This window comes from Lactuca saligna, chromosome 8, assembly GCF_052625555.1.
Source record: "Lactuca saligna cultivar CGN05327 chromosome 8, ASM5262555v1, whole genome shotgun sequence".
NCBI classification, from domain to species: domain Eukaryota; kingdom Viridiplantae; phylum Streptophyta; class Magnoliopsida; order Asterales; family Asteraceae; genus Lactuca; species Lactuca saligna.
Genome location: NC_136424.1, coordinates 207,977,946 through 207,993,947, shown reverse-complemented (window position 1 = coordinate 207,993,947; position 16,002 = coordinate 207,977,946). Strand labels below are relative to the sequence as shown.

The window sequence follows — 16,002 nt, the reverse complement described above, 5'->3', positions numbered from 1 at the left end:
TTAAGTATTAGAAACATGGACTTAAGAAATTCAATAGGTATTGTTTTTTCTGAAAGTTAAGATGTTTATGAATACATGTCAAAGCTAGTGGGAGCATAATTGTTATGTTTATAATAATCATCATGATAGTGGGAGCATAAATGTTATGATTGTATGATTATTAAGGCAAGTATTGCAAGTTGGCAATATTAATTATAGAAAACAAGAGTCATTCTTTGCAAAAGTCGTAAGGATGGAATAGTTGTTTTGCTATAATTAAGGGAGAGAATATTATGCTTCATTTCAAATCTAAAGGCTTAGGTTGTGGAATGTTAATAACTTAGTCAAAGAAACATAGTGTGTTCTTAAAATTTCGATTATGATTACGGCGTTCCTTTTCACAATTCGAATTTTGAGAACATATCAAATAAAACATTATGTGTCGTGTCCCATACGCTTCGGGTATAGGATCGATTGCAAATGCTTTAATGTTTGACTATTCTAAAATTTTCAAAATGTCTAGCGCATTTAGAGGGAAAAGGGACTAGAATCGGTTTTGACTAAAACAATTAAACAACTATCAAAGGACAATCCAAAGTTCGACGAGGATTGGCTGCTTATGAGTAGTTGGAAGCATGGTATTGAATGGACCATATCGACATTATTATGAATAGAAAAGATTCTATTAAGAATGAGTTGTCATATGGAAATTATGGAAATGTTTCCATATTGGATGGACCATATCGACATCATTACGAATAGATAAGATTCTATTAAGAATGAGTTGTCATATGGAAAATATGGAAGCGTGTCCATATTGAGAATTGAATATTGAAAATCTATTTCTAGATTAGAAACTTTTATGCAAAAGGATGTTCTGAGGAATGTACTTTGAGTGAGAGACATCAGATCTAAGGAATTGTCTTGTAACAATCTCCGATAGAGGATTTTGTAATATCATTAGCAATAGTCTTTGTGACTTTGGTGCAGTGACATTACAAAATAATCATTGTATAGAATGTTAGAATCTAGCATATTCTATAAGTAGCAAGAATTTGATATTCTTTCACTTATGAAAAGGGATTTGGAGTTGTGAAATGAGAATGATTGGAAATGTGTTCAACAATTTGATCTATTTCACAAAGTAAGAACCATAGGTAAACATTGTGTACATGCTAGGAACATGGGACAAGTGTAATAATTCAAGTAAGAAGTTGATTACCCGAAACGACAAATAATGAGTAATCGATATGGTGATAAATAAAAGGAGTTTTATTTATACCCAAAGGTTTGAGGCCATATGGGATTAGTATTATTCTTGTGTTTCACTTTGCATGTTTTGACTTCCTGAATAATTCAATTGGTTTAGAACAGTCAAATTATTCGAACGGGCCACAGTCGTTCATATGTTGGAAGTAGATATGAATGAAGACTGTCGTGAATTGGTGTGTGGATTGTCTAAAAGAGTATTAGACATAAGCAAATGTTTGCTGCAACGTTCATGAGTGCCTATGAATATGAATTTGAGCATTGGATTAAACCCACGCTCGCTTGGATCACTCCATGAATTGTATCACGAGTGATTGGTGAGACGATAACATCTTATATTCTTGAAACCCAGATGTGTGAGTTGTATCTTGCTAATCGGTTGCACATTGATAATATGAAAACGCACTAGTAACTTGGTGTTATAAAACATATTGTTGTGTGTGATTCGGTGAGTGAGTGCAAGCGAGCATTGTATCAAAGTTTATCCGTTCCTTTTATCCAAAGTAGGATAAAAGCGATATCTTTGGGCCCCTCGATGGTTTAGTGATGATAAACGTAAATGCTCGGCCGGGCTAGGGCTAATTTGATTTGTTCAATTAGTCAGTCGTCATAAATCGGAAGTCGAGAAATAGTACAAAGAGAATGATTTGAAATCATATCTCATACGATATCTAGAATGGAGGAATATATGATCCCTTATCTAAAGGACACGCGTATCTGATAGGATCAGAATTGACAGCGGCTTTGGAAAGCTACGATTGCAGATCAGGATCTGAAGTCATACGCATAATAGTTATTAGACTTATCCAAGTGGGAGACTGTTGGATTAGTGTCTAAGTCCATAACTATTTTGGTATGTAATTGACCCGATGGTGCATGGTCCTTTTGGGTTGCCTTCACCAAAGCAACTTGATAGGATGAATTATGGAGAGAAAGGATTAAATATGATTTATTAATATATTATGAGAATAATATATTAAAGGAGAAATCATATTGTTTAATTAATATTAGTCAAGAATTAATTAGTAATTAGTTTTGTGACTAAAAGAGATTAATTAAACTTAAGGGACTGGAATTGTAATTATAAGATAATTGCAATTTGGGCTATGGATTGTCTTAAATTAAGGAGTGGACGAATTCTATGGGGAAGCCCATAAGGAAATCGTCCAAGGCCTTAATTAAAGGAGTCTATGGGTTGCTTAGGGCTTAAGCATCCAAATTAGGGTTTCCTTGTTAGATAACCCTAATAGCCTCACTATATATAGAACCGTTAAGGCTAAAAAACGTGGGGAACTTCTCTTCTAGGGTTAGAACATGTTTTGGGCAGCCTCCATCCTCTCTCCTCTTCATCCTCTTGCTTATGGTGTTTGTGAACCATTAGAGGAGTGACATTTGTGACTCTAAGCTTTCTAAAGTCAATACAATGAGGAATTGGATTGTTATTGCTACATAACAATCAAGGTAATGTCTTAAACCCATTCTTATGTTAATATGATTACTTGTATGCTAGAATTAGGGTTTATAGTCTTGGATAACTTGCATGTACAATAGAGAAACCTAGATCCAAGCATTAGGGTTTGTATGGGCACATAGGATGTTCTTATGACCAAAACCCATCAGTTTTATCTAACCGTCTCACATGTCATCAATGTTGTATACCGTCGCTGGTCTCCATCATAAGCAATCGTCACCTGCCTCCATCGCCAAATGACCGTCGCCGGTCTCCATTGTCAATCTGATCGCCTGTGGTCTCAGCTGAGTTCAGTTGCTTTATATAAATTTCTTTGTCTGATTCCATGTATTGTTGCATTAATATGTGTCCATGAGTGTTTAATTTCAAGTTTTTGAGTCCGATGTCAAGTGTATCTACATAAATTGAATTTCAAGTTTCAATTCATGCATCATGTATGATTTGTTTTTCAATTTATATTTCAATTTTGATCTCAGATTTCATAATTGATTTATGCTTCAATATTTGAATCAAATATCTCAATCCAATTCTTAATGATAAATATTATATATTATGGCAAGGCTTATTGATAAATTGATTTTAGATACAGACATGCAATGGTTTTAACTCTGATGATGGGGTGGATAGTGGTGGTGAAGAATACGGTAGATAGCTTTCTAGGAAGGAAGGGTAGTTACAAACATGAAATGGGAATGGAAAAAAATGGTGTGGTAGGTAAGGTGAGGTGAGGTTATAGTTGTGATGTGTTTATTTAAATAAATTAAAAAATCAATGACAATATAGTGTTTTTAGGTAAGATAGTGACCAAACGCGCAACAAAAACAAACATTAGAAAATTACTCCAAACCAAAGGGACCGTGTAATTTACTCTTTTATTTACTAAAAATTTGGCTCGATTAGAGTAGATTGTTAGTAGGGGTGAGCGCGGTGCAGTTCGGTACGGTTATTAGCCAAAACCTCACCACTAACCGCAAATGCGGTTAATCTATTTTCAAAACCGCTTGGTGCGGTTAGACGGTTATGTTTGCGGTGCGGTTTTGTTTTTTCTGTGTTGCGGTTATTAACTGCATGGATTTGGTTCGGTTATTTTGTGTGGGTTTTAACCATAGTTTAGAGCTCAAACGGTTTAAAAAGTTCAAACATATTACTTATAATAAAAAAAACCCATAAAGTATAAAATAATTAACTTAAATCACAAACAACTAATATCTTAAAAACGTCAAATCAATTGTAATTAACAAGAAATATTTTAAAATTGTCTAATTTCACTATTTTTCAAAGTTAAACATAACAAAAAATTAATACTTTTGTCTTCTAGTATTTTATCCATCTTTCATCCATAAAACTTGTCTTATTTTTAATATTTAATATATTAATAATTAGTTAAAAAAAATTGTATATAATACATGCGGTGCCGTGCTGTTTTTTTTGTGGTTTTTTGAAAACTAATAACCACACCACACCGCAAATTTGCGGTTTTTGAAAAACAAAAACACACAATCTAATTGTTAGACTGGCTTGGGTTGACGACGGGCTAATAGCTTTTCCAAACTCTACCGTCTTCAAAGTCACTAGCAGCGAAGGCGGTGAGGCCAGCGAAAAGGCTAAGCCTCCATTGCCACTCGTATCTCTCCTTAATTTCTCGGTTCACTCGGTAAGAGTTTCTCATTTCTTTTTTTCTATCTGACCTAATTCTAATTGATTTCACTAGCTTTTGTCTATTTGTGTTTTACAAAATTCTGAATATGCTGCAAAACACACAAATTGGAACCTGTATTCGAAGAAGATAGAAATTCAGCGTTTTTGAGAATGACGTAGGTATCTTTTTAGGCCTCTGTTCTGCTGCACACTTGCTCTCCTAATGGTAGATATAGTGGATTAATTAAATGCTTGCCATTATTTTCTCTAAATGTGGTTTCCCTAATAATCTTGGAACTTTTGTTTCATTGCCTCAGAGCCCTTCTGAAGTACATGCTAATGTTGCAGAAACTTCCTGTACTATAACACGAAATGCACAATCTCTTCATGTCTCTATGCTTTCTAGTTCAATCTTTGTATGTGTTTATGACTTCATGTGCTGGATGCATTGTCGATAGGGGGGGGGGGGGGGGGGGATTTTAGCTATTTTCCTGATTTACCCTTTTACTCCTTCTAGAATAGAGCTGTAGCAGTTTTGGTTCATTTGCAAATTTAATTACTATATCAAGATTTGTATCAGAATAATAACGAAGAGGGATATATTTGTTAGGGAGAAGTTACATGGAAATTTCCATACGAAATATGATTTGTGCATCAAACATGTCACTATTGTTGTCCCAACTTGTAATCAGGAGGTTTACTTTGTTGACTTCAAAGTCTTTGTGTGAAGAAGATTTGTGGCCAAGTACATTTACGTTTTCCATAGTTTGTACCCAAAACTCCAAATTCAATAATACTAATTATCTAATTCGCTATAATCCAACAAATTTCATAACAATATTGCTATCAAATTAAAGAGAAAAATTATTGAAATTCTGATATAACTGGTTTAATTATTAAAATAGTTCAGATTAAAAAATGTTGGTAATTTGTTCTAGGTTAAAAGAAATTATATTTATATGTATGTATGTATTGTACGATATATGATGTGTGATGTATGTATATGCGTGTGCGTGTGTTAGAAGTTCCATGTGTACTTGTTTGTGGATACAAATTAGGTTGCCAATTGACTTCCAATTCTTGTTCACATGACTTCAAAGTCCTCCATGACAATATGATGCTCTTCATTATATGGATTTATGAATGAACTATTCTCGATCATATCAACCCATCAGTTCATCATAACAACCTATATTTCCACTTCATTTTCTTTCAAAATTAAACTGAGTTGGGATTGATAATGGGGAATCACAGGGATTTGGGGCTCCATCTTGTTTTCGTATGTGTTTTTTTGTTTGCAACTACAAATACTTGTTTCAGTGCTGGAAATGTAAATGTTGTTTGTTCTCAGAAAGAGCGCCTTGCTCTTCTCAAGTTCAAAGGGAGTGTGAATGATTTTTCTGGAATGTTGTCATCATGGGTTGGCAATGACTGTTGCATGTGGGAAGGAATCCAGTGTGACAGTCTCACTGGAACTGTTGAAAGCCTTCATCTCAATGACTTAGTTGGTAATGAGGTGAACTCTTCTTTGGCAGAGCTATGGCATCTCAAATACTTAGATTTGAGTTGGAATGATTTTAGTGGAAGCCGGATCCCTGAGTTCATTGGATCCTTCAAACAGCTGAGATATCTCAATCTCTCTGATGCTGGTTTTCAAGGTATTATTCCTCCTCACATTGGAAATCTTTCTAATTTAAAGGTTCTTGATCTCAGTTCAAACCATGAGCTCATGGCAGATGATATGGCATGGGTTTTTGGCCTTTCGTCACTTGAGCATCTCGACCTCAATCGGATGAAACTTAGTGGAGCACAAAATTTGGACATAGTTCCTTACATGATTCCTTCATTAAAAGAGTTAAGTTTGTCTGAATGTAGATTTTCCAATGCTGATTTTCTTAATTCGAGTAGAATAATTCCCAATATCAAATACCTAGAGCTTAGCTTCAATTCCTTCAAAGGTCCACTGCCTGGCTTTCTTCAGAACATGACATCCCTAGCATTCCTCGATCTTTCATACTTTGATCTAAGTTTGAATTGGAACTTTGCAAAGTTGCTAAACATGATCCCTTCTTTATTTGAGCTGCATTTGTCATGTTGTGGGCTCAAGAACACGTTTCTTTCTTCCCCTTTTCTCAATTTCAGTACACTTTCAAACATCCAACACCTGGATCTTAGCGTGAATTCAATTGAAGGCATGTTTCCATCTATTTTAACTAACATGAGTTCCCTAAAAGTCCTTGACCTTTCAGGAAACATGCTGAGTTCTTCGGTTCCTATTATGCATAACCTTCTTGAACTTGATGTTTCTAGAAACCACTTGAAGCAGATTCAACACCTTGGAATCTGGAAACAGTGTCACCTCAAACAACTGAGTGCCTCATACAATCATTTTGAGATAGAAATGATCGACTCACCAAAAAATGTATGCTATTGCTCCCAGTATGCTTTGGAGATGTTGGATATACATGGGAGTGTAAATGGTACAATTCCAAAATCACTTGGAAGATTGGCCAATTTAAGAGTCTTGGATCTATCTAGCAGTGGATTGACAGGTCCAATCTCCAGATCTCTAAGAAGGTTAAGTTTTTTAGAAGTATTGGATCTCTCTAATAACCAGCTAACCGGTTACATTCCAACATTCCTTGGAAAGTTAACAGCTTTAAAAAATTTGTATCTAGGATCCAATAGGTTAATGGGCCCCATACCAGCATCTCTAGGAAGACTTCTTTCACTACAAGCAATTTCGATGTCTTCAAACCTGTTAAATGGGACTATTCCGGTTTCAATTGGGCAACTTGTCAAACTTGAATATTTAGATATCTCAAACAATTCCTTAGAAAGAATAGTTTCCAAAGCCCATTTTGCTAACCTTTTGATGTTGAGTTACTTGGATGCTTCTTCTAACACCAAGTTGGCATTCAATGTTTCATGTGAGTGTTTACCTCCATTCCAATTGGTGGATCTTGATCTTAGTTCTTGCAATATTGCAAATGGATTTCCACAGTGGATTCGAGATCAAAGGAAACTTGAGAGGTTAGTGTTGTCGAATGCTTCAATTTCAGGAACTCTGCCCACATGGTTGCGAAAGATGCCCAATATTCCTTTTCTAGATCTTTCCCACAACAAACTCAGCGGACCATTGACAAACCTTCCTGATGGGTATGTGTCTGAATTTGGAACTCTCCGGGCTTTATTCCTGGAAAGTAATCTATTCAATGAGTCGATTCCGAGTTCATTGTGTAGAAGGACAGATTTGGAATATCTTGACCTTTCCAGAAATAGGTTAACTGGAAAAATTCCAAATTGTCTTGAGAATCTGCAAAAGCTGTTTGTCATGATATTTAGCTCAAATCGGTTGTGTGGTGTGATTCCAAATTCCATATTTCGTAATTCTTCGTCATTAGAGTGGTTAAAATTGAATGACAATAACTTAACTGGTGAAGTTCCTCGAGAATTGGGGAGTTTACAAAATTTAATGGTCTTAGATTTGGGTGATAATAAGTTCTCGGGAAACATACCTGAATGGATTGGAGAAAAGCTCGCATATTTGGTTGTTTTGAGGTTGCACAAAAATAACTTCACCGGAAGAATTCCTCGATCTTTGTGCAAATCTTCAAATCTGCAAATATTGGATGTTGCATACAACAACTTAACTGGAACAATCCCTCAATGTCTAGGAGGTTTAAATGCCATGGTTAGGGTTAGCAGAGGAATTTGGCATGTTCACCTGGTTGATTATGACCAAAACGTGATTCAAGTGATGAAAGGTGTTGATCTTGAATATTCAACAACTTGGGATATGGTTTATAACATGGACCTTTCAAGCAATAAACTTGTAGGAGAAATACCAGTAGAGATAACTGCACTTTCTATGTTGGTGGGTCTCAATTTGTCAAACAATCATCTCAGTGGGGGAATTCCAGACAACATCGGAAACATGACGTCATTATTCTCTCTCGATTTATCTGGAAACGAGTTGACCGGGATGATCCCTCCAAGCATGGTAGCTTTGACTTTTTTGAGTCATTTGAATTTGTCACACAACCACTTGTGGGGACGAATTCCAAGCGGAAATCAATTGCAGACACTTACTGATCCATCAATATATGCCGGGAACAAAGATCTATGTGGAGCTCCGTTGCTGAATAATTGCTCAAATCATCAAGACCCAACAACAACCCCCGAGAACAAATACGAAGCAGCTTATGAGCCAACAAATGTATGGTTGAAGATATGGTATTATGTGGACGTAGCATGTGGTTTTGCAACAGGGTTTTGGGGTGTTATTGGAGTTTTAGTGTTCAAGAAGCAGTGGAGACGGAAGTTTTTCACGTTTTTTGAGGAAACTCTGGATGAGATTTATTATATATATATATATATATATATATATATATATATATATATATATATATATATATATATATATATATATATATATATATATATATATATATATATATATATATATAGCAATGATTGTTTTGAATTTTTAGTACTGCTATTTTGCTTATTTATACTACTATTTGGATTTTGTATTTGCATGACATTTTTTTACTAGATTTGGTATTTATATAGAGATTAAATTATCAGGTAATCTACTTATTATTTAGTTCTTCATTCGTGCGTTTTCTAGTTTTTTTTAAGCAAAAAAACGAGTTATTGTTATAAAAGATCTTGTTCTTAGATTGGAATAGAGTTAGGTCTTGGTTAATGATTTGGTACGGCTTCAAATACTGATCCCCTAATCGTGGGGACTATGTTAATCTGAGTGGAAAATCTCATCTTTTTGCTTTTTACATGTTTCTCTCCACATACTCAAATTTTATCCATGTGTTTATTCCTGCAAAGCAAGAAAAATATTGTTATTTGACTATAAAAAATATCACCCTTTGTACAAAGAATCTTTCTAGGAGTACGCCCTAATTTGCATTTCAGCATCTTAAATTATCAAATGAAGGCTACATCAGAAATCAAGTAACGCTCTACTTAATGCTATCAATAGACCTCTACAACTCTAATTACAAGAAACATGAAGTTGTACTTGTGTGATATTTTGGTAGCTGAAACCTAAATTGTACCAATTTATTTCATTGAGATTTATGTTGGTCTTGTAACATTCAGACCAAAATCACCAAATTATTGTCCACACGAGAACAAACCGATCTAAACAAATTTGAGCATTAGTTGAAGGATTTTTCTGTAAATTATCTGAGTTGGCTTGAAAGAAGCTTTATATATATATATATATATATATATATATATATATATATATATATATATATATATATATATATATATATATATATATATATATATATATATATATATATATTATGCAACATCATGAAATTGGAGTTGATGCAACGTTTATTGTCAGACTACAATATAACAGGTGTTACTTTCATTGGGTGATCTAGAATTGTTGCTTCCATTGATGAAACATGCTTCCCTAGGTATGAAATCCCTTGATATAACAGGTGTTACTTTCATTGGGTGATCATAGATTTGTTGCTTCCACTGATGAAACATGCTTCTCTAAATTGGAACTACATATCACCAAACATGTTTTTCTTCATTTTCATTTAAATTTCTTTCAAGAAATCAACATTAAATCCTAGCATCAAATGTAACATTTGACAATATTCAGAATATGTCATTAGCAAAGAACCTATTGATAGCATATATCATAAAGGGAATATTGCGGGAAATAGCAACATACTTTGGTTTTGCTACCTACACTTAGAGACACCGTAGTTTATCCTTTTTCCATAATGACGCGTGCAATTGCGGATCTAGAATTTTTTTTGAAGAATGTCACCAACATTAAAAGCCTAATTTATAGTTACTTAATATAAGATAGCTTTTGGTTTTTCTATGTGCGGTTTTCTACAATGAAAGAAACTAATCGACAAATTCAATTTATAAAAAACCAAAATTTGTATCATTGATTTTTGTTTGGTTTTTCTCTCACTCATACAACTCAAAATACTTGCTTTATAATGTACACTTAGCCACTCCCCATTTCACTTTAATAAAATAACAAAATCCTATGGCTTTTAACTCTCCAACCATGTCATGTTATGTCAGGTATAAGCTTTAGGAGGTTGCACCCAACACCCTACTGTTGGCAACACTATGGGCGTGTTTGACACAAAGTATTTGAGAGCGTTTGGGAACTTGTAGCTTCCGGTGTTTGAAAAAATGTTCCATTTAAATAAAAAATATCGTTTGACACTACAAACTTTTAATATTTAGTTTAAACAAAACGCTCCAAATATAAAAATTATCTCACGTAGCGTTTAACAAAAGGCTATCCTGATACCGCTACCCGCTAATTTAGAATAATTGGTTAACCTAGGATCTTTAAAAACTAACGAAAATGACTTAATTGATACGTATCATATAAGTTAGATAGTTAGATGGCCTATAGTGCAAAAAAAAAAAAAAAAAAAAAAAAAACCCATAAATAGTCAAATTGGACCAAACACCTAAGTTCATTGCCTTGCAGCTATCACAAAACTGTCCCAAGTTCGCTTTGTGTTTTTCTTCAGCATCTTCGTTAAACCTCACGAAGTTGGCTTCCAGGCTCTCAGTTTTCTTGTTTGCCATTGGTACTTGGTCAACCAAGATCCATGTGCCGATAACCCCTATTATTCAAGAAATAGGGAAGATCTCCAAGAATCAAAGACTCAATTTTTATTCTGCGTAATTCAGAAAATAAAAGCAACGTCCAAAATAGAGTTCAGTCAAAACCCTAGGCAAGACGCACCAAAATAAACGGATAACTACTATTTCAAAGTAAAATACTAATTCAACTCAAAACGCACGGACGTATCAATTTCATTAGTATATAAAGTCAAATTAATGAGTTTTTTAAGAGCATAATAAATAGTCAGTATATGATACAAATGTAAATTTGTATAGCTACAATTAGCTCTAATTCCCTGATTAATGATTATGATTCTAGTTTTCAAGTCACTCCTTTTAATCAAATGCACTTATTATGTCATCCATAGTTAATAATGTGCACGAAATGTAAAGAAATTAGCTCTTTCAATAATAAGAAAGAGGAACATATTTGTTAGGAAGAAGTTGCATGGAAAATTCCCCAAGAAAGATGCTTGGTCAATCAATCATGGCACTATTTCTATATGTGAGTGTTATTCGGGGGTGAAGACTTGTGGATAAAATAGATTCACTTGTGGATACCAAAAGCATTCTAATTTAACCACACAAATTTTGCTAAAATAAAAAGAAATTTTAACCATATTGGTGTATCACATTAAAGAAAATATTATTCTTCTTGATACAATTTTTTTAATTATAAAGCTACTTATATTGAAGATATTATTAGATAAAAATGATGAGAGACTATTTTAAATTGGCTTTGTGTATTCATTTCAGCTTGAAGTCTGCCATCCATCTTTCAGTGAATCTAAAAAATGTTAGTGCCAGTCACAGCCTTTGTTTGATTCAATCTAACACCTGTAAAAAGTTCCTAGGTTTGGTTCTCAATTAAACACCGCCTTGTATGTGTGTGTGTATACACACACGTTATACTATATTGTATTAAAAATTCCATTCCCACAACCAACGTTTCATAAACTACTTTATTCTGATTTTGAAAAAAGAAAAAAGGTCTAAAACAAAAGGATACCAACGTGAGAATAATAATGTCCATTAAGTTCCAAGTCTTTCAAGTCTTGTGCATTGACTTCCAAGTCTTTCCTGTCAATAAGTTCTTGATGTACGTCTTTATATTAATTGAATTGGTTTCTTCATCATAAAAATCCATCAGTTCATCATAACAAGCCATCTTTCCACATCAACTTTCTTGCAAATTAAACCCAACTAGGGTTGATAATGGGGACTCGGAATGATTTGGGGCTCCATCTCATTTTCACAAGTTTTTTCTTGCTTGCAACCACATATACTTGTTTGAGTGTTGAAAATACTAGCATCATTTGCTTTGAGCAAGAGCGCCTTGCTCTTCTCAAGTTTAAACATAGTGTGAAAGATTTTTCTGGAATGTTGTCATCATGGATTGGCAAAGACTGTTGCAGGTGGGAAGGAATCCAGTGTGACAGTCTCACTGGAAGAGTTGAAAGCCTGAATCTCCATTTCGTAGTTGGTAATGAGGTGAATTCTTCTTTAGTAGAATTGAGGCATCTAAATCACTTGGACTTGAGTGAGAATGATTTTAGAGGAAGCCGCATCCCTGAGTTTATTGGATCCTTCAAACAAATGACATACCTCAATCTCTCGAATGCTGGATTTCGAGGTATTATTCCTCCTCACATTGGAAATCTTTCTAATTTAAAGGTTTTGGATCTCAGTTTGAACTACTACCTGATGTCGGATGATATGTCATGGACTTTTGGCCTTCTATCACTCCAGCATCTCAACTTGAGTGATGTGGATCTTGGCGGAGCAAAGAACATGGGCATGGTGCTTTACAATCTTCCTTCGTTAAAAGAGTTAAGTTTGCGTGGTTGTGGACTTTCTAATCTTGGTCCTTTTCTTAATTCAAGTAGAACACTTCCCAACATCAAACACCTGGATCTTAGCTTCAATTCCTTCACAGGTCCACTTCCTGGCTTTTTTCAGAACTTGACATCCCTGACATTCCTGGATCTTTCAAACTTTGATCTTAGTTTGGCATGGAACTTTGCAGACTTTCTAAAAATGATCCCTTCTTTAACAGAGCTGCACATGTCACATTGTGAGCTGAACAAGACATTTTTGTCTTCCCCTCATCTCAATCTCAGTACTATTTCTAACATCCAACACCTGGATCTTAGCGATAATTCAATTGGAGGCATATTTCCATCCATTTTAACAAACATGACTTCACTAAGATTTCTTTATCTTTCGGGAAACATGTTGAGTTCATCAGTTTCTACTATGCCTAACCTTTTAGAGCTTGATCTCTCGAACAACAGATTGACAGGTCCAATCCCTGAATCTCTAAGAAGATTAAGATTCTTAGAGGTATTAGATCTATCATATAACGAGTTCACAGGTCCTATTCCAACATTCTTTGGGAAACTCTCCAAACTTGACCTTTCTTTCAATCAATTGAATGGTTCAATTCCAGACTTCTTTGGAAAATTAACAGATTTAACTGATCTGAATCTAGGATCCAATCAGTTAAGGGGAGCTATTCCGGTTTCAGTTGGGAAACTTTCCAAACTCCATGCTCTAGATATCTCTTACAATTCTTTGGAAGGAGTAGTTTCTGAAGCCCATTTTGCTAATCTTTCTATGTTGAAGCATTTGGATACTTCTTATAACACTAAACTGACATTCAAAGTTTCACGTGAGTGGATACCTCCATTCCAATTGGTGTCTTTTAAAATCATTTCTTGCAATATCGGAAGTGAATTCCCGCAATGGCTTCAAAATCAAAGGACACTTGAGACGTTAGTGTTGTCGAATGCTTCAATTTCAGGACCTTTGCCCACATGGTTGCGTGAGATGCCTGTCATTCCTTTCTTAGATCTCTCTCACAACAAACTCAGTGGATCTTTAACAAACCTTCCTAATGGTGGAAACTTTTATGTGTCTGGATATCGAGTTGACCGGGTATTATCTCTAGAAGATAACCTTTTCAATGAGTCGATACCAAGGTCATTGTGTAGAAGGACAGACTTGGAAATACTTGATCTTTCTAGAAATAGGTTAACAGGGAAAATTCCCAAGTGTCTTCAGAATCTACAACAGTTGTTTGCGATGATATTTAGCACAAATCAACTCTCAGGTTTCATTCCAAGTTTTATAGCATTTAATTCTTCATCGTTGGTTTGGTTACAATTGAATGACAATAACTTTGTTGGTGAAGTCCCTCGAGAATTGGGGAAGTTACGCAATTTAAGTGTTCTAGATTTGGGTGATAATAATTTTTCTGGAAATATACCAGATTGGATTGGCGAAAACCTTCTATCTTTGATGGTCTTAAGGTTACACAAAAATCACTTCACTGGAAAAATTCCTCTATCATTATGTAAATGTTCAAAGCTTCATATTTTGGATGTTGCATACAACAACTTAACGGGAACCATCCCTGCTTGTCTAGGAAACTTGGATGCCATGGCTAGCAAATTATCTGAGAGTGCGCATGTTTATGAAAGGGTGATTCAAGTAATCAAAGGTGTTGATCTTGAATATACAACAACCTGGGATATAGTCTATAACATGGACCTTTCAAGCAATAAACTTGTAGGAGAAATACCTGTGGAGATAACTGCGCTTTCTATGTTGTTGGGTCTCAATTTGTCAAATAATCATCTCAGTGGGAGAATTCCAGAAAACATTGGAAACATGATGAGGTTAGAATCTCTTGATTTATCTGGAAATAAGTTGACCGGGATGATTCCTTCAAGCATGGCAGCTTTGACTTTTTTGAGTCATTTGAATCTGTCACACAACAACTTGTGGGGAAGAATTCCAACAGGCCATCAGTTGCAGACCCTTATTGATGATCCATCAATATATGCTGGGAACAGAGATCTTTGTGGACCTCCATTGACAAAGGATTGCTCAAAGCATGAAGACCAAACAACAACAATAACAATGCCCAAGAAGAAATACAAACAGACTGATGCGCCTACCAAAGCATGGTTGAAGACATGGTATTACGTAGATGTAACGTGTGGTTTTGCAACAGGGTTTTGGGGTGTTATTGGACTTTTGTTGCTCATGAAGCAGTGGAGACAGAAGCTTTTCACCTTTGTGGAGGAAACCATTGAGAATATTTCCTAAGTGTATATTAGTTATGATTGTTTTACTTCTTAATACACCTTTTGTGCTTATTTATGCTACTATTTGGATTTTATATATGTATGACATTTGTAATATAGGTGTTGTTTAAACGTTTCCTTTTTTAAATTTTGTTGGATTCTGTACTTATACAAAATGAAGTTGTCAGATTAGATTATAATGAAATTGAATCTCGTGGGAATTCATAAAATCCACAAGTGGTGGTATTTTAACTTGAAGTACCTTGCTTTGATGCTCTCGACCTTTTGCTGCACTGCATCCGCCACTTTTCATTAATCTTATTTTCTGTTGATGTTTTGTTCTACCTCAAATATTTGACCCCATAATTGCCATCCTAGTTTCTATGAAAATTTTCATCTTTTACCTCTTTATATGTTTATGTGTTTGTTGTTTCTCTTCCAGAATTTAAATTTCCATATTCTTTCTTCTTTGTAATCCACTTTTGTTACTTGCAATCTGAATATCATTCGGTGTTGTTCTTTGGTTAGATATAGATATAGAAAGGAATTCATCTGTAATTCTAGAGTTCTAGCATCATTGTACTGAAGAATAAAAATTGTGAAGGGATTTAGGCCCTTGGGCAAGAGATTAAACGCAAAGTGAAGGAGACAAACTGAAACTGAAGTTGATCCATGGGTTTTTGTGGTGGCAGTACCTTATGAGACATATCTTAAATTAATAAAAGAAAAAGGTAAAGCATTTCATAGCAATTACAGTTTGCATATGTTTATTGTATTTAAAAAGCATTCAAAGGTTTAACCGACCATTTTCTCTTTAATGGGTCTTGTTGTCCCCGCATAAGTGGCCTGGTGGTAAGGATGTGATAATCAATAAGAGATGTCTTAGTTTACCTTCCTTGCTCTGGA

At 34.7% G+C, this 16,002-nt stretch overlaps 2 protein-coding genes and 1 long non-coding RNA gene across 3 annotated transcripts; all 3 read left to right on the top strand.

Moving 5' to 3' along the window:
* The first annotated feature begins 4,232 nt into the window (after window positions 1-4,232).
* Window positions 4,233-10,710, top strand: LOC145011938 (uncharacterized). Its single transcript, XR_013664332.1, has 3 exons — window positions 4,233-4,373; window positions 9,735-9,810; window positions 10,445-10,710. It is a non-coding gene; the product is annotated as an uncharacterized LOC145011938 (long non-coding RNA).
* Window positions 4,367-8,717, top strand: LOC145008450 (uncharacterized; the record flags this gene model as incomplete). Its single annotated transcript, XM_078967059.1, has 2 exons — window positions 4,367-4,583; window positions 4,675-8,717. A coding segment is annotated over exon 2 (3,120 nt), but the record flags the coding sequence as incomplete, so codon positions are not given.
* Window positions 10,711-12,147: 1,437 nt separating the features above from the next.
* On the top strand, window positions 12,148-15,243 carry LOC145008505 (receptor-like protein EIX2). Its single transcript, XM_078967097.1, has one exon. The coding sequence runs from the start codon at window positions 12,221-12,223 to the stop codon at window positions 15,116-15,118; it is 2,898 nt and encodes a 965-aa protein (XP_078823223.1). The 5' UTR covers window positions 12,148-12,220; the 3' UTR covers window positions 15,119-15,243.
* The last annotated feature ends 759 nt before the right edge of the window (window positions 15,244-16,002 follow it).